Source organism: Oncorhynchus tshawytscha, unplaced genomic scaffold (genome assembly GCF_018296145.1).
Source record: "Oncorhynchus tshawytscha isolate Ot180627B unplaced genomic scaffold, Otsh_v2.0 Un_contig_57_pilon_pilon, whole genome shotgun sequence".
Lineage (NCBI taxonomy): Eukaryota > Metazoa > Chordata > Actinopteri > Salmoniformes > Salmonidae > Oncorhynchus > Oncorhynchus tshawytscha.
Window position 1 is genome coordinate 67,501 of NW_024609823.1, and position 25,000 is coordinate 92,500.

General features: G+C 45.2%; 1 protein-coding gene across 1 annotated transcript in view; it reads left to right on the forward strand.

Moving 5' to 3' along the window:
• LOC121846113 (UPF0606 protein KIAA1549L-like) overlaps positions 1-25,000 on the forward strand; it is an 89,532-nt gene that overhangs the window by 7,491 nt on the left and 57,041 nt on the right. The window contains 4 exon segments of the mRNA XM_042319030.1: positions 11,975-12,194; positions 14,080-14,213; positions 16,137-16,305; positions 22,977-23,036. Coding sequence (XP_042174964.1) covers positions 11,975-12,194; positions 14,080-14,213; positions 16,137-16,305; positions 22,977-23,036 — 583 coding nt within the window.

Below are 25,000 nucleotides of genomic sequence, written 5' to 3' on the forward strand. Positions count from 1 at the left end.
AAAGGGTATATAACAAAGTATTGAGATAAACTTTTGTTATTGACCAAATACTTATTTTCCACCATAATTTGCAAATAAATTCATTAAAAATCCTACAATGTGATTTTCTGGATTTACTTTCTCATTTTGTCTGTTATAGTTGAAGTGTACCTATGATGAAAATTACAGGCCTCTCTCATCTTTTTAAGTGGGAGAACTTGCACAATTGGTGGCTGACTAAATACTTTTTTGCCCCACTGTATATACAGGGTCAGTTCCAGTACCATATTTACAATGTGCAGGGATACTGGAGTGACAGAGCTACAGTGCCTTCAGAAAGTATTCAAACCCCTTGACTTATTCCACATTTAGTTTTGTTACAGCCTGCATTCAAAATAGATTGAATAAATTCACCCATCTACACACAATACTGCATAATGACAAAGTAAAGACATGTTTTTAGACATTTTTGCAAATGTATTGAAAATGAAATACAGAAATATATCATAGGTTTTCACACCCCTGAGTCAATACATGTTAGAATCACCTTTGGCAGTGATTACAGCTGTGAGTCTTTCTGGGTGCGTCTCTAAGAGCTTTTGCACACCTGTATTGTGCAATATTAGCACTTTTTAAAATTCTTTATGCTCTGTCAACTTAGTTGTTGATCATTGCTAGATAGCCATTTTCATGTCTTGCCATAGATATCCATGCCGCTTTAAGTCCAAACTGTAACTAGGCCACTCAGGAACATTCAATGTCGTCTTGGTAAGCAACTCCAGGGTATTTTTGTCCTTGCATTTTAGGTTATTGTCCTGCTGAAAGGTGAATTTGTCTCCTAGTGTCTGTTGGAAAGCACATTGAACCAGGTTTTACTCTAGGATCTTGTCTGTGCTTAGCTCTATTACATTTCTTTTTGTCCTAAAAAACTCCCTAGTCCTTGCCCTTGACAAGCATACCCATAACATGATGCAGCCACCACTATGCTTAAAAATATGAAGAGTGATACTAAGTGATGTGTTTGGTTGGATTTGCCCCAAACAAAACACTTTATATTCAGGACATGAAGTTAATTTATTTGCAAAATTTGTTTGGTATTACTTTAGTGCATTGTTACAAACAAGATGCATTTTATGGAATATTTGTATTCTGTACAGGCTTCCTTCTTTTCACTCTGTTATTTAGGTTAGTGTTGTGGAATAACTACAACGGTGTTGATCCATACTCAGGAGAAAACTATCACAGCCATTAAACTCTGTACTGTAACTGTTTTAAAGTCCCCATTGGCCTCATGGTGAAATCCCTGAGTGGTTTCCTTACTCTCTGGCAAATGAGTTAGGAATGACGCCTGTATCTTTGTAGTAACTGGGTGTATTGATACACCATCCGACGTGTACCAATAGGGGCCCTTCTTTGCGAGGCATTGGAAAACATCCCTGGTCTTTGTGGTTGAATCTGTGTTTGAAATTCACGGCTCAACTGAGGGACCTTACAGATAATTATATGTGTGTTAAAACACTATTTCTGCACACAGAGTGACTTATTATGTGACATGATAAGCACATTTTTACTCCTGAACTTATTTTTCTAAAAAACAGAATTCCACTTTGACATTATGGGGTATTGCGTGCTGCCCAGTGACACAAATTCTAAATTTAATCAATTTCAAATTCAGGCTGCAACACAACAAAATGTGTAAAAAGTCTATGAATGTGAATAGTATCTGAGACACTGTTGATAGTGTACAGGGGTAAGTGACTAGGCATTACCATATAAACTCAGCAAAAAAAGAAACGTCCCTTTTTCAGGACCCTGTCTTTCAAAGATAATTAGTAAAAATCCAAATAACTTCACAGATTTTCATTGTAAAGGGTTTAAACACTGTTTCCCATGCTTGTTCAATGAACAATATACAATTCACGAACATGCACCTATGGAATGATCGTTAAGACACTAACAGCCTACAGAAGGTAGGCAATTAAGGTCACAGTTATGAAAACTTAGGACACTAAAGAGGCCTTTCTACTGACTCTGAAAAACACCAAAAGAAAGATGCCCAGGGTCCCTGCTCATCTGCGTGAACTTGCCTTAGGCATGCTGCAAGGAGGCATGAGGACTGCAGATGTGGCCAGGGCAATAAATTGCAATGTCTGTACTGTGAGACACCTAAGACAGCGCTACAGGCAGACGGAACGGACAGCTGATCATCCTCGCAGTGGCAGACCACGTGTAACAACATCTACACAGGATTGGTACATCTGAACATCACACCTGCGGGACAGGAATAGGATGGCAACAACAACTGCCCGAGTTACACCAGGAACACACAATCCCTCCATCAGTGCTCAGACTGTCCTCAATAAGCTGAGAGAGGCTGGACTGAGGGCTTGTAGTCCTGTTGAAAGGCAGGTCCTCACCAGACATCACCGGCAACAATGGGCACAAACCCATTGTCACTGGACCAGACAGGACTGGCAAAAAGTGCTTTTCACCGACGAGTTGCAGTTTTGTCTCACCAGGGGTGATGGTTGAATTTGCGTTTAATGTCGAAGGAATGATCGTTACACCGAGGCCTGTACTCTGGAGTGGGATGGATTTGGAGGTGGAAGGTCCATCATGGTCTGGGGCAGTGTGTCACAGCATCATTGGACTGAGCTTATTGTCATTGCAGGCAATCTCAACGCTGTGCATTACAGGGAAGATATCCTCCTCTCTCATGTGGTACCCTTCCTGCAGGCTCATCCTGACATGACTCTCCAGCATGACAATGCCCCCAGCCATACTGCTCATTCTGTGCATGATTTCCTGCAAGACAGCAATGTCAGTGTTCTGCCATGTCGAGCAAAGACCCCAGATCTCAATCCCATTGAGCACTTTGGCGACCTGTTAGATCGGAGGGTGAGGGCTAGGGCCATTCCCCCCAGAAATGTCCGGGAACTTGCAGGTACCTTGGTGGAAGAGTGGGGTAACATCTCACAGCAAGAACTGGCAAATCTGGTGCAGTCCATGAGGAGGAGATGCAATGCAGTACCTAATGCAGCTGGTGGCCACACCAGATACTGATACTGTTACTTTGGATTTTGACCCCCCCTTTGTTCAAGGACACATTATTCCATTTCTGTTAGTCACATGTTTGTGGAACTTGTTCAGTTTATGTCTCAGTTGTTGAATCTGGTTATGTTCATACAAATATTTACACGTTAGGTTTTCTGAAATAAACGCAGTTGACAGTGAGAGGACGTTTCTTTATTTGCTGAGTTTATGACAGAGTAGCAGCAGCGTAATGATGATTGTATGTGTGTTTTCGAGTATCAGTCCTGTGATTGTGCATAGAAACGGGGAAAAAATACAAGTCAAGTCCAAGGGTCAACTCAGATAGTCCATGTAGCCACTCTGTTAGCTATTTAACAACCCTTATGGATTGGGGATAGAAGCTGTTCAGGAGCCTCTTGGTGTCAGACTTGATGCACCGGTCCCGCTTGCTGTGCGGAGAGAACAGTCTGTGGCTTGGGTGGCTGGAGTCTACCGATTTTCCGGGCCTTCCTTTCACACCGCCTTTTATACAGTCGTGGCCAAAAGCTTTGAGAATGACACAAATTACACAAAAAAAAGTCTGCTGCCTCAGTTTGTATGATGGCAATTTGCATATACTCCAGAATGTTATGAGTGATCAGATGAATTGCAATAAATTGCAAAGTCCCTCTTTGCCATACAAATGAACTGAATCCCCCAAAAACATTTCCACTGTATTTCAGCCCTGCCACCAAAGGACCAGGTGACATCATGTCAGTGATTCTCTCGTTAACAAGGAGGGTGGTGCTTGGAATCATTGTTCTTCCTCTGTCAACCATGCGAAACACGTGCCGTCATCATTGCTTTGCACAAAAAGGGCTTCACAGACAAGGATATTGCTGCCAGTGTGATTGCACCTAAATCGGCCATTTATCGGATCATCAAGAACTTCAAGGAGAGCGATTCAATTGTTGTGAAGAAGGCTTCAGGGCGCCCAAGAAAGTCCAGCAAGCGCCAGGACCGTCTCCTAAAGTTGATTCAGCTGCATGATCGGGGCACTACCAGTATAGAGCATGCTCAGGAATGGCAGCAGGCAGGTGTGAGTGCATCTGCACGCACAGTGAGGCAAAGACTTTTGGAGGATGGCCTGGTGTCAAGAAGGGCAGCAAAGAAGCCACTTCTCTCCAGGAAAAACATCAGGGACAGACTGATATTCTGCAAAAGGTACAGGGATTGGACTGCAGAAGACTGGGGTAAAGTCATTTTCTCTTATGAATCCCCTTTCCGATTGTTTGGGGCATCAGGAAAAAGCTTGTCCGGAGAAGACAAGGGGAGCATCCTGAGACCATTCATGTGTGGGGTTGTTCTCAGCCAAGGGAGTGGGCTCACTCACAATTTTGCCTAAGAACATAGCCATTAATAAAGAATGGTACTAACACATCCTCTGAGAGCAACTTCTTCCAACCATCCAGGAACAGTTTGGTGATGAACATAGCCTTTTCCAGCATGATGGAGCACCTTGCCATAAGGCAAAAGTGATAACTAAGTGGCTCGGGGAACAAAACATCAATATTTTGGGTCCATGGCCAGGAAACTCCCCAGACCTTAATTCCATTGAGAACTTGTGGTAAATCCTCAAGAGGCGGGTGGACAAACAAAACCCCACAAATTCTGACAAACTCCAAGCATTGATTATGCAAGAATGGGCTGCCATCAGTCAGGATGTGGCCCAGAAGTTAATTGACTGCATGCCAGTGTAGATTGCAGAGGTCTTGAAAAAGAAGGGTCAACACTGCAAATATTGACTCTTTGCATCAACTTCATGTAATTGTCAATAAAAGCCTTTGACACTTGTGAAATCCTTGTAATTATACTTCAGTATTCGATAGTAACATCTGACAAAAATATCTAAAGACACTGAAGCAGCAAACTTTGTGAAAATGTATATTTGTGTCATTCTCAAATCTTTTGGCCACGACTGTAGAGGTTAGGCTAGGAAAAACTCCCTAGAAAGGCCAGAACCTAGGAAGAAACCTAGAGAGGAACCAGGCTATGAGGGGTGGCCAGTCCTCTTCCAGCTGTGCCGGGTGGAAATTATAACAGAACATAGTAAAGATGTTCAAATGTTCATAGATGACCAGCAGGGTCAAATAATAATAAGTGGTTGTAGAGAGTGCAACAGGTCAGCACCTCAGGAGTAAATGTCAGTTGGCTTTACATAGCCGATCATTCATAGTATTTCTACCGCTCCTGCTGTCTCTAGAGAGTTGAAAACAGCAGGTCTGGGACAGGTAGCACGTCCGGTGAACAGGTCAGGGTTCCATAGCCGCAGGCAGAACAGTTGGTGCAGTTGTAGAACTTTTTGAGGATTTGAGGGCCCATGCCAAACCTTTTGTTTTTCCTGAGGGGGAAGAGGTGCTGTTGTGCTTTCTTCATGGCTGTGCCTACAGGGAGGGGGTTAGTGACCTGGCAGTGAGTGAACCATTTAGGTCCTTAGGGATTTGGACACCGAGGAACTTTAGACCCACTTTACTGCAGCCCCGTTGATGTGGACGGGGGCGTCCTCACACCCCTGTTTCCTGTAGTCCACCATCAGGTCCTTGGTCTGACTGATGTTGAGGGAGAGGTTGTTGTCCCGGCACCACACTGCCAGGTCACTGACCTCCTCCCTGTAGGCTTTCTTATCATCGGCGGTGATCAGGCCTACTACTGTCGGTGTCGTGAGCAAACTTGATGATTGTGTTGGAGTCGTGCATGGCCACGCAGTTGTGGGTGAACAGGGAGTACAGGAGGTGACTAAGCACACACCCCTGAGGGACCCCTGTTTTGAGGGTCAGTGTGGTGGAGGTGATGTTGCTACCCTCACCGCCTGGGGTTGGCCCGTCAGGAATTCCAGGCTCTCTCCTCTGTTCTTTCTCCATCTCTTTTTCTCTCTCTTTCTCTACCTCTTTCCCTCTCTTTCTCTACCTCTGTCTCTCTCGCACCGTAGCACTTTCCAGCTAGCACATAACGTTCTGAGAACCATATGTTTCTTAAAGTTGGTGAGAGCGTGGTTGTCCTATGGATATTTTGCATACAACTTTCCCACAATGCTCTGGGAATGGTGCAGGATACCCAGCTAGCACACAACATTTTGAGAACCATTATGTTTCTGAGGTGGGAATTTCAGTACTTCAGCATAACGTTTCCTCATGGTTCTATTTCAAGTAATGTTTTCAAATTGTTCAGAGAAAATTAAGAAATAACGTTCTTCTGTGGGATTTCAGTACTTCAGCATAACGATTCCTCATGGTTCTATTTCAAGTAATGTTCTCAGAATGGGCAGAGAATGTTAAGAAACATTGTTCTTCTGGGGGAATTTCAGTACTTCAGCATAACATTTTCTGCAGGTTTCCTCGTGGTTCTATTTAAAGTCATGTTTGTCACAACATTAAGAAAATGTTCCATAAAAAAAACGAAAAGAAATCATTAACGTTTAAAGAATGTTATTTTAAAACCTATACATTCTGTTCTCATTCTATCTTCTCTTGTTAAGTGTGTTGGCCGTGCACACTAATTGGCCACACCTGATCTTAGTCCCTGTTTTCCTTTGAAATGGGGTCTGTTTAAATAGACTGAAATGAACTGCTTTGCATGAGTAAAAAACATTGCATCATAGCTCCATTCTAAGGTGTTGCAGTGGACTAATTCCATACAGAGAGAACAGAAGATCATAGGTTCAAACCTCACTGATGCAGTGCCATAAAAATAAATGTGCTTGCATGATTAATGCCTGAGCAAATGCATTTCCATGTCTCCTATTGATGCTTAGAGTTCTAAACAGTTACTTACCTTCAAATAAACTATCATTTCTGTCCTCAGAATGTTGATAAAACCTCCCAGGAAAACTTTCAGGGAACCATAGTAAAATGTTCTGAGAACCTCCCTGCAACCTTAAAATGTATGTTTCCAGGACTGGCAAACATGTATGTTCCCACAACTTCCAAGGAACCAAATGTGCTAGCTGGGTTGTCACTAATCTAAATATGAGTAAATATTTATTTTACAGTCATCCAGTGGTCAGTCCCAGGGGAAAATGTTTTGTTTGTTTTTAATTACAGAGCAGAGATGGTTACTAGGAATGCTCTAGAGGGGGAAGGCCGGAAAGAACGATGAGGAGCAGCAGATTAAATGACTTTCATTTGGCAAGACCAGAGGAAAGCTATTGTAACAAAGTGAAAGCTTCTGGCCATTAAATGAAAGATTTTCATTGAGGTGAAAAGAGTGGAATGCTGAACTGACTGAAGTCCTTCAAGATTATCCATTGATGGTCTTTCACATCGGCCAGATAGACTTAGGAGGGTACGTTACCACTCAGCGACTTTTGCTGAAACCCAGTCTTTGAATAACGGCTGGGCTGGTGTAGTGATGGTGAATGGGTCCGTTCATAACAAGGCTTGATTGTGAGGGGAATACTGTCGACTCATGGTAATATCAAGACTGTATGGGCTCTCAGTGTGGTAACCAAAGGGACTGTCTGTCATCAAAGGATGAGGGATTTGATCTGTTTCACTTCTCTCACACAAACTCTCTCTACCTCTCTCTCTCTCTCTCTACCCCCCCCTCTCTCTCTACCTCTCTCTCTCTACCTCTCTCTCTCTACCCCTCTCTCTCTACCTCTCTCTCTCTACCCCTCTCTCACTCCTCTCTCTCTCTCTCTCTCTCTCTCTCTCTCTCTCACTCTATACCTCCCTCTCTCTCTATACCTCTCTCTCTATATATACCTCTCTCTATACCTCTCTCTCTCTAAAATCAAATCAAATCAAATTTTATTTGTCACATACACATGGTTAGCAGATGTTAATGCGAGTGTAGCGAAATGCTTGTGCTTCTAGTTCCGACAATGCAGTAATAACGAACAAGTAATCTAACTAACAATTCCAAAAAAACTACTGTCTTATACACAGTGTAAGGGGATAAAGAATATGTACATAAGGATATATGAATGAGTGATGGTACAGAGCAGCATAGGCAAGATACAGTAGATGATATCGAGTACAGTATATACATATGAGATGAGTATGTAAACCAAGTGGCATAGTTAAAGTGGCTAGTGATACATGTATTACATAAGGATGCAGTCGATGATATAGAGTACAGTATCTACGTATGCATATGAGATGAATAATGTAGGGTAAGTAACATTATATAAGGTAGCATTGTTTAAAGTGGCTAGTGATATATTTACATCATTTCCCATCAATTCCCATTATTAAAGTGGCTGGAGTAGTAGAGTCAGTGTCATTGACAGTGTGTTGGCAGTAGCCACTCAATGTTAGTGGTGGCTGTTTAACAGTCTGATGGCCTTGAGATAGAAGCTGTTTTTCAGTCTCTCGGTCCCAGCTTTGATGCACCTGTACTGACCTCGCCTTCTGGATGACAGCGGGGTGAACAGGCAGTGGCTCGGGTGGTTGATGTCCTTGATGATCTTTATGGCCTTCCTGTAGCATCGGGTGGTGTAGGTGTCCTGGAGGGCAGGTAGTTTGCCCCCGGTGATGCGTTGTGCAGACCTCACTACCCTCTGGAGAGCCTTACGGTTGAGGGCGGTGCAGTTGCCATACCAGGCGGTGATACAGCCCGCCAGGATGCTCTCGATTGTGCATCTGTAGAAGTTTGTGAGTGCTTTTGGTGACAAGCCAAATTTCTCCAGCCTCCTGAGGTTGAAGAGGCGCTGCTGCGCCTTCCTCACGATGCTGTCTGTGTGAGTGGACCAATTCAGTTTGTCTGTGATGTGTATGCCGAGGAACTTAAAACTTGCTACCCTCTCCACTACTGCTCCATCGATGTGGATGGGGGTGTTCCCTCTGCTGTTTCCTGAAGTCCACAATCATCTCCTTAGTTTTGTTGACGTTGAGTGTGAGGTTATTTTCCTGACACCACACTCCGAGGGCCCTCACCTCCTCCCTGTAGGCCGTCTCGTCGTTGTTGGTAATCAAGCCTACCACTGTTGTGTCGTCCGCAAACTTGATGATTGAGTTGGAGGCGTGCATGGCCACGCAGTCATGGGTGAACAGGGAGTACAGGAGAGGGCTCAGAACGCACCCTTGTGGGACCCCAGTGTTGAGGATCAGCGGGGAGGAGATGTTGTTGCCTACCCTCACCACCTGGGGCGGCCCGTCAGGAAGTCCAGAACCCAGTTGCACAGGGCGGGGTCGAGACCCAGGGTCTCGAGCTTGATGACGAGCTTGGAGGGTACTATGGTGTTGAATGCCGAGCTGTAGTCGATGAACAGCATTCTCACATAGGTATTCCTCTTGTCCAGATGGGTTAGGGCAGTGTGCAGTGTGGTTGAGATTGCATCGTCTGTGGACCTATTTGGGCGGTAAGCAAATTGGAGTGGGTCAAGGGTGTCAGGTAGGGTGGAGGTGATATGGTCCTTGACTAGTCTCTCAAAGCACTTCATGATGACGGATGTGAGTGCTACGGGCGGTAGTCGTTTAGCTCAGTTACCTTAGCTTTCTTGGGAACAGGAACAATGGTGGCCCTCTTGAAGCATGTGGGAACAGCAGACTGGTATAGGGATTGATTGAATATGTCCGTAAACACACCGGCCAGCTGGTCTGCGCATGCTCTGAGGGCGCGGCTGGGGATGCCGTCTGGGCCTGCAGCCTTACGAGGGTTAACACGTTTAAATGTCTTACTCACTTCGGCTGCAGTGAAGGAGAGACCGCATGTTTTCGTCGTACAACTCTCTATCTCTATCTCTCTCTCTCTCTCTCTCTCCCTCTCCCTCTCCCTCTCTCTGTCACAGAAACAGACACACCTCCCACACAGAACTCAATTCAATTCAATCCAAGGGCTTTATTGGCATGGGAAACATGTGTTAACATTGCCAAAGCAAGTGAGGTAGATAATATATAAAGTGAATATATAAAGTGAAATAAACAATAAAAATTAACAGTAAACATCACACATACAGAAGTTTCAAAACAATAGACATTACAAATGTCATATTATATATATACAGTGTTTTAACAATGTACAAATGGTAAAGGACACAAGATAAAATAAATAAGCATAGATATGGGTTGTATTTACAATGGTGTTAGTTCTTCTCTGGTTGCCCTTTTCTCGTGGCAACAGGTCACAAATCTTGCTGCTGTGATGGCACACTGTGGAATTTCACCCAGTAGATATGGGAGTTTTTCAAAATTGGATTTGTTTTCAAATTCTTTGTGGATCTGTGTAATCTGAGGGAAATATGTCTCTCTAATATGGTCATACATTGGGCAGGAGGTTAGGAAGTGCAGCTCAGTTTCCACCTCATTTTGTGGGCAGTGAGCACATAGCCTGTCTTCTCTTGAGAGCCATGTCTGCCTACGGCGGCCTTTCTCAATAGCAAGGCTATGCTCACTGAGTCTGTACATAGTCAAAGCTTTCCTTAATTTTGGGTCAGTCACAGTGGTCAGGTATTCTGCCGCTGTGTACTCTCTGTGTAGGGCCAAATAGCATTCTAGTTTGCTCTGTTTTTTTGTTAATTCTTTCCAATGTGTCAAGTAATTATCTTTTTGTTTTCTCATGATTTGGTTGGGTCTAATTGTGCTGCTGTCCTGGGGCTCTGTGGGGTTTGTTTGTGTTTGTGAACAGAGCCCCAGGACCAGCTTGCTTAGGGGACTCTTCTCCAGGTTCATCTCTCTGTAGGTGATGGCTTTGTGTGTAATGTTATAGCTCTCTGCCCTCTGTGTAATGTACAACTCTCTGTCCTTTGTGTAATGTTACAACTCTCTGTCCTCTGTGTAATTTACAACTCTCTGTCCTCTGTGTAATTTACAACTCTCTGTCCTCTGTGTAATTTACAACTCTCTGTCCTTTGTGTAATGTTACAACTCTCTGTCCTCTGTGTAATTTACAACTCTCTGTCCTCTGTGTAATTTACAACTCTCTGTCCTCTGTAATTTACAACTCTCTGTCCTCTGTGTAATTTACAACTCTCTGTCCCCTGTGTAATTTACAACTCTCTGTCCTCTGTGTAATTTACAACTCTCTGTCCTCTGTGTAATGTACAACTCTCTGTCCTCTGTGTAATTTACAACTCTCTGTCCTCTGTGTAATGTACAACTCTCTGTCCTCTGTGTAATGTACAACTCTCTGTCCCTGTGTAATGTACAACTCTCTGTCCTCTGTGTAATTTACAACTCTCTGTCCTCTGTGTAATGTACAACTCTCTGTCCTCTGTGTAATTTACAACTCTGTCCTCTGTCCTGTCTGTGTAATTTACAACTCTCTGTCCCCTGTGTAATTTACAACTCTCTGTCCTCTGTGTAATTTACAACTCTCTGTCCTCTGTGTAATTTACAACTCTCTGTCCTCTGTGTAATTTACAACTCTCTGTCCTCTGTGTAATTTACAACTCTCTGTCCTCTGTGTAATTTACAACTCTCTGTCCTCTGTGTAATTTACAACTCTCTGTCCCCTGTGTAATTTACAACAACTCTCTGTCCTCTGTGTAATTTACAACTCTCTGTCCTCTGTGTAATTTACAACTCTCTGTCCTCTGTGTAATTTACAACTCTCTGTCCTCTGTGTAATTTACAACTCTCTGTCCTCTGTGTAATTTACAACTCTCTGTCCTCTGTGTAATTTACAACTCTCTGTCCTCTGTGTAATTTACAACTCTCTGTCCTCTGTGTAATTTACAACTCTCTGTCCTCTGTGTAATTTACAACTCTCTGTCCTCTGTGTAATTTACAACTCTCTGTCCTCTGTGTAATTTACAACTCTGTCCTCTGTTTTCGCTTCCCTTTCTCATTCCGTCTCCCATTCCCATGTTCCCATTTCCATGTTCTCTCTTTCTATGAGACTCTCTTGTTCTCCTTCTCTCACCATCCTTCTGTTTCACAAACAGTCAAAACATCCACTCCTACAACTCTACAACCAGCCAGTTGATTAGATGATCGATCATGCTTACTGATCCTGATAACAGTTCCCTATTTCACTCTCTCAGGTGGAGACTGTGTTTGGCTCTCCCAACGTGACGGTGGGCTACCACGTAATTGGAGCAGACATGGTGTACCCGCCCTCTGTGGTGGTCGAGGCACTTCACTCCTACGGCCGGGATAGGCTGATGGGTGACGTGCGACAGTTTGTCCCCATGGTAACGGCGCTGCCCAACACAGCCACACCATGGAAACCCAGCCCAGCTATCAGCCTCCAGCTCAAAACAGGTCTGATGGTTTAGACTGGAGGAATATGTTTAAGATCATGTTGTTTTTCTTTCACTTATACAAGACACATTATTAAGGAGGCTGCAGGACATTAGTCTGCACTGTGTTCATATACCAGACATGTTATTAAGGAGGCTGCAGGACATTAGTCTGCACTGTGTTCATATACCAGACATGTTATTAAGGAGGCTGCAGGACATTAGTCTGCACTGTGTTCATATACCAGACATGTTATTAAGGAGGCTGCAGGACATTAGTCTGCACTGTGTTCATATACCAGACATGTTATTAAGGAGGCTGCAGGACATTAGTCTGCACTGTGTTCATATACCAGACATGTTATTAAGGAGGCTGCAGGACATTAGTCTGCTCTGTGTTCATATACCAGACATGTTATTAAGGAGGCTGCAGGACATTAGTCTGCACTGTGTTCATATACCAGACATGTTATTAAGGAGGCTGCAGGACATTAGTCTGCACTGTGTTCATATACCAGACATGTTATTAAGGAGGCTGCAGGACATTAGTCTGCACTGTGTTCATATACCAGACATGTTATTAAGGAGGCTGCAGGACATTAGTCTGCTCTGTTCATATACCAGACATGTTATTAAGGAGGCTGCAGGACATTAGTCTGCTCTGTGTTCATATACCAGACATGTTATTAAGGAGGCTGCAGGACATTAGTCTGCGCTGTGTTCATATACCAGACATGTTATTAAGGAGGCTGCAGGACATTAGTCTGCACTGTGTTCATATACCAGACATGTTATTGAGGAGGCTGCAGGACATTAGTCTGCTCTGTGTTCATATACCAGACATGTTATTAAGGAGGCTGCAGGGCATTAGTCTGCTCTGTGTTCATATACCAGACATGTTATTAAGGAGGCTGCAGGACATTAGTCTGCACTGTGTTCATATACCAGACATGTTATTAAGGAGGCTGCAGGACATTAGTCTGCTCTGTGTTCATATACCAGACATGTTATTAAGGAGGCTGCAGGACATTAGTCTGCACTGTGTTCATATACCAGACATGTTATTAAGGAGGCTGCAGGACATTAGTCTGCTCTGTGTTCATATACCAGACATGTTATTAAGGAGGCTGCAGGACATTAGTCTGCTCTGTGTTCATATACCAGACATGTTATTAAGGAGGCTGCAGGACATTAGTCTGCACTGTGTTCATATACCAGACATGTTATTAAGGAGGCTGCAGGACATTAGTCTGCACTGTGTTCATATACCAGACATGTTATTAAGGAGGCTGCAGGACATTAGTCTGCTCTGTGTTCATATACCAGACATGTTATTAAGGAGGCTGCAGGACATTAGTCTGCACTGTGTTCATATACCAGACATGTTATTGAGGAGGCTGCAGGACATTAGTCTGCACTGTGTTCATATACCAGACATGTTATTGAGGAGGCTGCAGGACATTAGTCTGCACTGTGTTCATATACCAGACACATTATTAAGGAGGCTGCAGGACATTAGTCTGTACTGTGTTCATATACCAGACATGTTATTGAGGAGGCTGCAGGACATTAGTCTGCACTGTGTTCATATACCAGACATGTTATTGAGGAGGCTGCAGGACATTAGTCTGCACTGTGTTCATATACCAGACACATTATTAAGGAGGCTGCAGGACATTAGTCTGTACTGTGTTCATATACCAGACATGTTATTGAGGAGGCTGCAGGACATTAGTCTGCTCTGTGTTCATATACCAGACATGTTATTGAGGAGGCTGCAGGACATTAGTCTGCTCTGTGTTCATATACAAGCTCATATTGATGGGGTTGAGTATTGATCTACAGTTACTCTGCCCTGATGTTCTTCATGTTCTATGATCTCAATGGGTGTTCTCTGTGTGTTCCAGTTTTGCGCTTCGTAGGTCCAGGAGATGACCCGCGTTCCTGTCGGTTCTCGCAGATGATGGAACAGAGGCTGGAGAACGTGTTCTCTGAGGCCCAGGCCAAAGTCCTGGACGTCCACACCAGACTCTCTGTCCAGGTAGAGATATTATAGTACAATGGCCTCCTCCTCACTCAGTAACCCTGTGACCTGTGGAGGTGGTGACTTCATGTGTACGTGGTCCTCTGTAGCTCAGTTGGTAGAGCATGGTGCTTGCAACATCAGGATAGTGGGTTCGATTCCTGGTACCTACTGTATGCCAAATGTATGCACACATGTCTGTAAATGGCTTCTATTTGGTATGAGTAGGAAGTAAGTTGTCTTTCTGCTATTCATGATGTCCTTGTTACTGGTCCCAGCAGGGCATTAATAAAGTTCTATGGTTTTGTATTGTATACACATATCCTAATACATAGCCTAAATCTCTAGATACTCTTATCAAAGCTTCCCACCACAGATCAATTATTTATTGTTTGTATCAGGATAAAGGTAAGACACAGATGCAGACCGTGTTGAAGTGACAATGTTTATACAGCAATAAGGGCAAAGGTACAGGATGGCAGGCAGGCTCAGGGGCAGACAGAGTGGTCAGGCGGGCAGACAGAGTGGTCAGGCGGGCAGGCAGAGTGGTCAGGCGGGCAGGCAGAGTGGTCAGGCGGGCGGGCAGAGTGGTCAGGCGGGCAGGCAGAGTGGTCAGGCGGGCAGGCAGAGTGGTCAGGCAGGCAGGCAGAGTGGTCAGGCGGGCGGGCAGAGTGGTCAGGCGGGCGGGCAGAGTGTTCAGGCGGGCGGGCGGGCAGAGTGGTCAGGCGGGCAGACAGAGTGGTCTGGCGGGCGGTCAGAGTGGTCAGGCGGGCGGTCAGAGTGGTCAGGCGGGCACAGGGTCAAAACCAGGAGGACGAGAAAAGAGAGACTGGGGAAAAGCAGGAGTTGATACAAAAATGCTGGTTGACTTGACAAACAAGACGAACTGACAACATACAGACAGAAAACACAGGTATAAATACCCAGGGGATAGTGGGGAAGATGGGCGACACCTGTAGGGGGGTGGAGACAAGCACAAGGACAGGTGAAACAGATCAGGGCGGGACGGTTTGGACGTAGGGATTTTACCTCTAACTGTTTCAAATTGAAGGAACAGTTGATATTTATACCAGACTTGTGTTGATGCCTTGTTGTGGCTTATTTTAGATGTTATGACATTAAACTTCAGTACAAACAAATGCAAAGAGTCTAAGTATGGGTCGTCCGATTGGTCATTTTGATGTGTGGCACAGTTTGTGTGGATTAAATCTCAAAGCATTTTGCTCCTACCGTTTTCACAGACACAGCTCTGCAGTTGAAGAGGTTTGGCACTATAGCAAAGCAAAATGCAAGCTGTGTATAATTGGAGCATAATTATCATTCCTAAGTGCATTGTTCATGTGCCATTGTAAATAGAAGCTGATCTCTAATCTGAACTGATGTGTTTAGGGAGACAGTGTTTGTGTTGTTTTAATGAGCTTCCTAGCTGCCGTGGTAACATGTCCACTATATTATGTATGTATGTCAAGGTTTAGTTTTTAGGTTTTGTGTAGTTGACGTTATAAACACTTTCACAGTGGCGAATGGCTTGCCAGTTTCACTCTTGACAGCCGTTGTAATATCTTTATGGATTTAAGCATATTTTTGTTATGCTAATTATGCCAATACATTTTATACCTCCTCTGTAACTTATTAAACATTAAAGTAGATTGATCTAAATTGAAATTATGTTGTGCAACTTTGTCTCTATTTCCCTCTCTCTATCTCACCATCTCTCCATCTCCCTCTCTCCATCTCCCTCTCTCCATCTCCCTCTCTCTATCTCTCCATCTCCCTCTCTCCATCTCCCTCTCTCCTCTCTCCTCTCTCTATCTCTATCTCCCTCTCTCCTCTCTCTATCTCTCTATCTCTCCATCTCCCTCTCTCCATCTCCCTCTCTCCTCTCTCTATCTCTCCATCTCCCTCTCTCCATCTCCCTCTCTCCATCTCCCTGTCCTCTAGATGCTGAGTGTTTCTCAGTCAGTGGGTTCTCCTGCTGTGTCTCTGGTCTACATGGTGAGGAACGGGACCGCCCCTCTCAACGGCACCGCCGCCTCTAACCTCCTGGGTCAGCTGACCGCAGAGATGGTCGGCTACTTCCTGTTCTACCCACCGCTGGTCATTGCTGAACGTAAGTGTCCTAGTGCCTCCTCGATGCCCTCCATCCTCATGATTCACATCAAGTGTCCCCAGAAATGTCCCAGAAGTGTCCCCAGAAGATCTAGAATCAGGTTACCCCCCAATCCTAACCGTTACCTTTATTGGGATTGAAATACAAAACTGACCTGAGATCAGAGTCTACGTGCCAACTTCATACTACTCCCTAGACACCCCTGTGGGTTTCATATAGCCTGCATGACACACTTCTGTCTGGGTATTTATAGCAGTGAGTAGCATGGGTCTCTTCAGAAGAAGGACTGAGGTACTGGAAGGACTTGTATAGAATAACAAGGACGAGTGACATTCTCCAGCCCTTTGAGTAATTGGATGTTTGTGACTGTTGCTCAGCCATGTTCGTGACTGTTGCCCTCTACAACAATGCATTTTTTAAATGATTGAGTCACTGTACTGTAAGCTCTGGATGCTAAGGTAGACCTAGCCTCCCTCCTCCTCTGTAAGCTCTGGATGCTAAGGTACAGCTAGCCTCCTCCTCCTCCTCTGTAAGCTCTGGATGCTAAGGTACAGCTAGCCTCCTCCTCCTCCTCTGTATGCTCTGGATGCTAAGGTACAGCTAACCCCTCCTCCCCCTCCTCCCCTAAGCTCCTCCTCCTCCTCCTCCTCTGTAAGCTCTGGATGCTAAGGTACAGCTAACCCCCTGCCTCCCCCTCCTCCTCCTCTGTAAGCTCTGGATGCTAAGGTACAGCTAACCCCCTGCCTCCTCCTCCTCCTCTGTAAGCTCTGGATGCTAAGGTACAGCTAACCCCCTGCCTCCCCTCCTCCCTCCTCCTCTGTAAGCTCTGGATGCTAAGGTACAGCTAGCCCCCTGCCTCCTCCTCCTCCTCCTCCTCTGTAAGCTCTGGATGCTAAGGTACAGCTAACCCCCTGCCTCCCCTCCTCCTCCTCCTCTGTAAGCTCTGGATGCTAAGGTACAGCTAGCTCCCCCTGCCTAACCCCCCCCTCCTCCTCCTCTGTAAGCTCTGGATGCTAAGGTACAGCTAGCCTCCTCCTCCTCCTCTGTAAGCTCTGGATGCTAAGGTACAGCTAACCCCCTGCCTCCTCCTCCTCCTCCTCTGTAAGCTCTGGATGCTAAGGTACAGCTAACCCCCTGCCTCCTCCTCTGTAAGCTCTGGATGCCAGCTAGCCTCCTCCTCCTCCTCTGTAAGCTCTGGATGCTAAGGTACAGCTAGCCTCCTCCTCCTCTGTAAGCTCTGGATGCTAAGGTACAGCTAGCCTCCTCCTCCTCCTCCTCCTCTGTAAGCTCTGGATGCTAAGGTACAGCTAGCCTCCTCCTCCTCCTCCTCTGTAAGCTCTGGATGCAGATACAGCTAACCTCCTCCTCCTCCTCCTCTGTAAGCTCTGGATACTAAGGTACAGCTAACCCCCTCCCTCCTCCTCCTCCTCTGTAAGCTCTGGATGCTAAGGTACAGCTAACCTCCTCCTCCTCTGTAAGCTCTGGATGCTAAGGTACAGCTAGCCTCCTCCTCCTCCTCCTCTGTAAGCTCTGGAGGCTAAGGTACAGCTAGCCTCCTCCTCCTCCTCCTCCTCTGTAAGCTCTGGATGCTAAGGTACAGCTAGCCTCCTCCTCCTCCTCTGTATGCTCTGGATGCTAAGGTACAGCTAGCCTCCTCCTTCTCCTCTGTATGCTCTGGATGCTAAGGTACAGCTAACGCCTTGCCTCCCCCTCCTCTTCCTCCTCCTCTGTAAGCTCTTGATGCTAAGGTACAGCTAACCCCCTGCCTCCCCCTCCTCCTCCTCCTCTGTAAGCTCTGGATGCTAAGGTACAGCTAACCCCCTGCCTCCCCCCTCCTCCTCCTCTGTAAGCTCTGGATGCTAAGGTACAGCTAACCCCCTGCCTCCTCCTCCTCCTCTGTAAGCTCTGGATGCTAAGGTACAGCTAACCTCCTCCTCCTCCTCCTCTGTAAGCTCTGGATGCTAAGGTACAGCTACCCCCCTGCCTCCTCATCCTCCTCTGTAAGGACAGGCCACATCTAACTAGGCTGTTCCAGTGTTCCCTCCCTATAGCAGCTGTGTATGTTAAAGGACGAATGAGCAGTCACAGGGAAACGGTGTGAGTAAACAACGTTCCCAGTACACTCTTCTAGTCTAGCGTCTGCCTGCTCCCTCCATTTGAACTGGGAGAACGAACAAACAAATGCACTCCGATCAGCACAGAGAGAAATGCCATTCTGAGACGCTGGTCCAAGACGTTCTCTGCATCACAGACAGTTTTCCAAACATCTGGGAAGAGCGGCACATACTTCTCCTCCGAAACTCACACCGGGGTCACCCCTCACCCTTGATCCATGACTACCCAGGATGCACTTGGGGTGACCCATGTGACCCTGTTTACGAGAGGGTTGCGCCACGGGGCTGTGCTCTGACATACAGTACATCTGCTAACATCATTACTGTATCATTAAGGGGTGGGCAGATGGCTGCTTGGTTTACATTGGACAGCATGGGCCAGATAAGAAGCATGAATGTTAATGAGTGTTGCGCTGACCCTCCACTTTGTGCTGTGAATAAATCAAGTGATGAGCATCATATCCTGTGGGCACAGAGAAGGGGGGGGAGACAGTGTAGAATAGTGAGTAAAATAGCACAAGAGGAAGACCGAGGGGAGCGAGAAGCACAGAGTTGAAGACAGGAAGCAGATTCATCAGAGGGAAAGAGAGAGATGAGAGAGTTTGCCTTGTTGGTTTAGATTCATCAGAGGGAAAGAGAGAGATGAGAGAGTTTGCCTTGTTGGTTTAGATTCAGCAGAGGGAAAGAGAGAGATGAGAGAGTTTGCCTTGTTGGTTTAGATTCATCAGAGGGAAAGAGAGAGATGAGAGAGTTTGCCTTGTTGGTTTAGATTCAGCAGAGGGAAAGAGAGAGATGAAAGTTTGCCCTGTTGGTTTTGTACCTCTGCCATTCGTAATATTACAGTATTACAGTTTTATTGGGAGGTGAGGGAGGTCTCTGCCGTTCGTAATATTACAGTTTTATAGGGAGGTGAGGGAGGTCTCTGCCATTCGTAATATTACAGTTTTATAGTGAGGTGAGGGAGGTCTCTGCCATTCGTAATATTACAGTTTTATAGGGAGGTGAGGGAGGTCTCTGCCATTCGTAATATTACAGTTTTATAGGGAGGTGAGGGAGGTCTCTGCCATTCGTAATATTACAGTTTTATAGGGAGGTGAGGGAGGTCTCTGCCATTCGTAATATTACAGTTTTATAGTGAGGTGAGGGAGGTCTCTGCCATTCGTAATATTACAGTTTTATTGGGAGGTGAAGGAGGTCTCTGCCATTCGTAATATTACAGTTTTATAGTGAGGTGAGGGAGGTCTCTGCCATTCGTAATATTACAGTTTTATAGGGAGGTGAGGGAGGTCTCTGCCATTCGTAATATTACAGTTTTATAGGGAGGTGAGGGAGGTCTCTGCCATTCGTAATATTACAGTTTTATTGGGAGGTGAAGGAGGTCTCTGCCATTCGTAATATTACAGTTTTATTGGGAGGTGAGGGAGGTCTCTGCCATTCGTAATATTACAGTTTTATTGGGAGGTGAGGAGGTCTCTGCCATTCGTAATATTACAGTTTTATAGTGAGGTGAGGAGGTCTCTGCCATTCGTAATATTACAGTTTTATAGGGAGGTGAGGGAGGTCTCTGCCATTCGTAATATTACAGTTTTATAGGGAGGTGAGGGAGGTCTCTGCCATTCGTAACATTACAGTTTTATAGGGAGTTGAGGGAGGTCTCTGCCATTCGTAACATTACAGTTTTATAGGGAGGTGAGGGAGGTCTCTGCCATTTGTAATATTACAGTTTTATAGGGAGGTGAGGGAGGTCTCTGCCATTCGTAATATTACAGTTTTATAGGGAGGTGAGGGAGGTCTCTGCCATTCGTAATATTACAGTTTTATAGGGAGGTGAGGGAGGTCTCTGCCATTCGTAATATTACAGTTTTATAGGGAGGTGAGGGAGGTCTCTGCCATTCGTAATATTACAGTATTAGAGTTTTATAGGGAGGTGAGGGAGGTCTCTGCCATTCTTAATATTACAGTATTACAGTTTTATAGGGAGGTGAGGGAGGTCTCTGCCATTCGTAACATTACAGTTTATAGGGAGGTGAGGGAGGTCTCTGGGTAACATCACAGTTTTATAGGGAGGGGAGGTCTCTGCCATTCGTAATATTACAGTTTTATAGGGAGGTGAGGGAGGTCTCTGCCATTCGTAATATTACAGTTTTATAGGGAGGTGAGGGAGGTCTCTGCCCTTCGTAATATTACAGTTTTATAGGGAGGTGAGGGAGGTCTCTGCCCTTCGTAATATTACAGTTTTATAGGGAGGTGAGGGAGGTCTCTGCCATTCGTAACATTACAGTTTTATAGGGAGGTGAGGGAGGTCTCTGCCATTCGTAACATTACAGTTTTATAGGGAGGTGAGGGAGGTCTCTGCCATTCGTAACATTACAGTTTTATAGGGAGGTGAGGGAGGTCTCTGCCATTCGTAACATTACAGTTTTATAGGGAGGTGAGGGAGGTCTCTGCCATTCGTAACATTACAGTTTTATAGGGAGGTGAGGGAGGTCTCTGCCATTCGTAACATTACAGTTTTATAGGGAGGTGAGGGAGGTCTCTGCCGTTCGTAACATTACAGTTTTATAGGGAGGTGAGGGAGGTCTCTGCCATTCATAACATCACAGTTTTATAGGGAGGTGAGGGAGGTCTCTGCCATTCGTAACATTACAGTTTTATAGGGAGGTGAGGGAGGTCTCTGCCATTCGTAACATTACAGTTTTATAGGGAGGTGAGGGAGGTCTCTGCCATTCGTAATATTACAGTTTTCTAGTGAGGTGAGGGAGGTCTCTGCCCTTCGTAATATTACAGTTTTATAGGGAGGTGAGGGAGGTCTCTGCCGTTCGTAACATTACAGTTTTATAGGGAGGTGAGGGAGGTCTCTGCCATTCGTAATATTACAGTTTTATAGGGAGGTGAGGGAGGTCTCTGCCATATGTTGGCAGCGGCTGGCTCCACTCTTCAAAGGCAATTACCACAGTAAATAATTAACAGTGGGGGGTTTATCAGTGTGCACAGTAGAACACCTCAGGCCCTGTTCAGACAGAGACGGCCCTAAATCTCACTCTCCACTTCCAACGTTACTGTTTTCAGCCTGGAGAATTCCAGGGAAGGTCAGGGGATTTTTCAGACTGTTCATATATAGATAGATAGTTAGATAGATAGATAGATAGATAGATAGATAGATAGATAGATAGATAGATAGATAGATAGATAGATAGATAGATAGAGATAGATAGATAGATAGTTAGATAGATAGTTAGTTAGATAGATAGATAGATAGATAGATAGATAGATAGATAGATAGATAGATAGTTAGATAGATAGATAGATAGATAGATAGATAGATAGATAGATAGATAGATAGATAGATAGATAGATAGATAGATAGATAGATAGATAGATAGTTAGATAGATATCAAATGTGGTGATGAGTTTTTAAGCTTGTCTTCTGTGTTTTCTTCCTTTCAGTGGCGTGTGTGTGTGTGTGTGTGTGTCTGTTTCTACATTTAAGAAGCCTAACTCTGTGCCAAGGTTTTAGTAAGGCTGGGACAGTTGATAATGTATCTAAAAACCAGAATGTGGATGACGGAAAACCAAACAACTCATCAAGTAAAGAATCATCACAACACACATTCACTTGTTGAATATTTGATGAGTGTTTGACTTGTAAACTACTGTTTAGAGCACATGTTGTTTTCCTATATTCAACAAGGGAATCACACACAACCTGCTCCTTTTAAATCCATCCAACAAATACCTTTCAGAATGCTGTGTTTTTCATCCCTAGGCCTCTCTAACTTCAGCAGTGGAGCTCTGAGGTTTATGTGAAACATCATCACAGATTAAGCAGCATGATTGTGCACGGCTGAGACTACAGTATTGGACAGTGTTAAAGAGATTGTGCTGACAGCCCTGCAGTAGTAACGGGTAACAGGCCAGACCATCCATTGTTCCCCTACTCACTCATACAGTGGCAGAGGGTGATGTGACAGGCTTGCAAATCTTTAGAAATGAATAAAAGAACCCCCCAGACAGATGTGTAGAGGATGTTTGGGGACGTGCTGAGAATGGAGAGGAGGGGGGGACTAGTGCCAGCCTCACAGCCGGACGGACATCTTAGAGCTGTTATCACTGCCAGCTTGTTTGTGACACCTGAACCAGATGTCTCTCTCGCTCTCACTCTATACAACTCTACCCCTGTCTCTCTTTCTGTACCGTGTCTGATTTCATAGGCCAGTGAAACAGCCCCCAAACCACTGTGCCAGCCTCAGTACTTAATCAGGCAGGAAATATGTAACCGAGCTAAAGCCTGGGAAACTCAACAGACAACCAGAAGAGAGGTAGAGCCCATGCAGATATCAGCTCTATGACACACAGGCATAATGCAGGTTTAAGCTGTGCCACTGTAAACTCTCAGTACCACTGCAGTGATGTTTTCATAAGGAGAAATCGCGCCACTCAAAGCACCAATGTAGTTCTGACCTGAGTTAAATTGATAAAGAGCTTGACAGAAATGATTTTGACTCACATAAAGAAGAAATGTCAGACCGGTCATGCTGTTCCTCTGTTCTTTTTCAGCATTGGAATACCACAACCTCAATACCTCCATCGCTACCAGAGACTTCTGGGTAATCACAGGTAATTGTCTTATTGTTTCTCTCCTTATTGGCTTATTGAAGAGAAGCTCTCTAGTTGAGCTGCTGATGCGTGTTCTGTATATGCAGTCTTTTGTGCTTATTTTAACCCATTACAGTCGTGGAAATGGGCCTGTATGGATTGGTCCAAATTGAAAAAGCATATGCATGACCACGGTACAGTCTTAGAAAAAAGGGTTTCAAAAGGGTTCTTCGGCTGTCCCCATAGGATAACCCTTTTTGGTTCCACGGAGAACCCTTTTTGGTTCCATGTAGAACCCTTTTGGGCTCCATGTAGAACCCTCTGTCGAAAGGTTAACCCAAAAGGTTCCTCATGGAACCAAAAGGGTTCTACATGGAACCAAAAGGGGTTCTTCAAAGGGTTCTCCTATGGGGACAGCTGAAGAACCCTTTAAGGTTCTAGATAGCACCTTTTTTTCCTAAGGGTGTAGCAATTGAATCAGGTCTGGGCTGTGTAGATGAATCAGGTCTGGGCTGAGTAGACGTGTAGATGAATCAGGTCTGGGATGTGTAGATGAATCGGGTCTGGGCTGTGTAGATGTGTAGATGAATCAGGTCTGGGCTGTGTAGATGTGTAGATGAATCAGATCAGGTCTGGGCTGTGTAGATGTGTAGATTAATCAGATCAGGTCTGGGCTGTGTAGATGAATCAGGTCTGGGTAGATGTGTAGATGAATCAGGTCTGGGCTGGGATGTGTAGATGAATCAGAATGATCAGGTCTGATGTGTAGATGAATCAGATCAGGTCTGGGATGTGTAGATGAATCAGGTCTGGGCTGTGTAGATGTGTAGATGAATCAGGTCTGGGTTGTGTAGATGTGTAGATGAATCAGATCAAGTCTGGGCTGTGTAGATGAATCAGGTCTGGGCTGTGTAGATGTGTAGAGGAATCAGGTCTGGGCTGTGTAGACGTATCAGGTCTGGACTGTGTCGATGAATCAGATCAGGTTAGATCAGATTAGATATGCGTAGATGAGTGTGTGTTTAGATATGCGTAGTGTGTGGTTGTGTACGAGCTCATGTGTGTGTAGATGTGTAGCCTCTTCTCTTTTATATAGGGAATTATCTGTGTGATGGTATTTTGCATCTCTTACCGTCTCTCTGGGAAGAAAGAGAGAGGAGAGAGAGGCAGGGAGGCAGACTACCGTCTCTCTGGGAAGAAAGAGAGAGGAGAGAGAGGAGAGAGAGGCAGACTAATGTCTCTCTGGGAAGAAAGAGAGAGGAGATCAGATTAGGGAGGCAGACTAGTGTGTCTCTGGGAAGAAAGAGAGAGGAGAGAGAGGCATGGGAGGCAGACTACCTCTTCTCTGGGAATAAAGAGAAGAGGAGTGAGAGGCAGGGAGGCAGACTACCGTCTCTCTGGGAAGAAAGAGAGAGGAGAGAGAGGCAGGGAGGCAGACTACCGTCTCTCTGGGAAGAAAGAGAGAGGAGAGAGAGGAGAGAGAGGCAGACTAATGTCTCTCTGGGAAGAAAGAGAGAGGAGAGAGAGGCAGGGAGGCAGACTAGCATCTCTCCGGGAAGAAAGAGAGAGGAGAGGGAGGCAGACTAGCGTCTCTCAGAGAAGAAAGAGAGGAGAGAGAGGCAGGGAGGCAGACTAATGTCTCTCTGGGAAGAAAGAGAGAGGAGAGAGAGGCAGGGAGGCAGACTAGCATCTCTCCGGGAAGAAAGAGAGAGGAGAGGGAGGCAGACTAGCGTCTCTCAGAGAAGAAAGAGAGGAGAGAGAGGCAGGGAGGCAGACTAATGTCTCTCTGGGAAGAAAGAGAGAGGAGAGGGAGGCAGACTAGCGTCTCTCCGAGAAGAAAGAGAGGAGAGAGAGGCAGGGAGGCAGACTAATGTCTCTCTGGGAAGAAAGAGAGAGGAGAGAGAGGCAGACTAACGTCTCTCTGGGAAGAAAGAGAGTAGAAAGAGAGGCAGGGAGGCAGACTAATGTCTCTCTGGGAAGAAAGA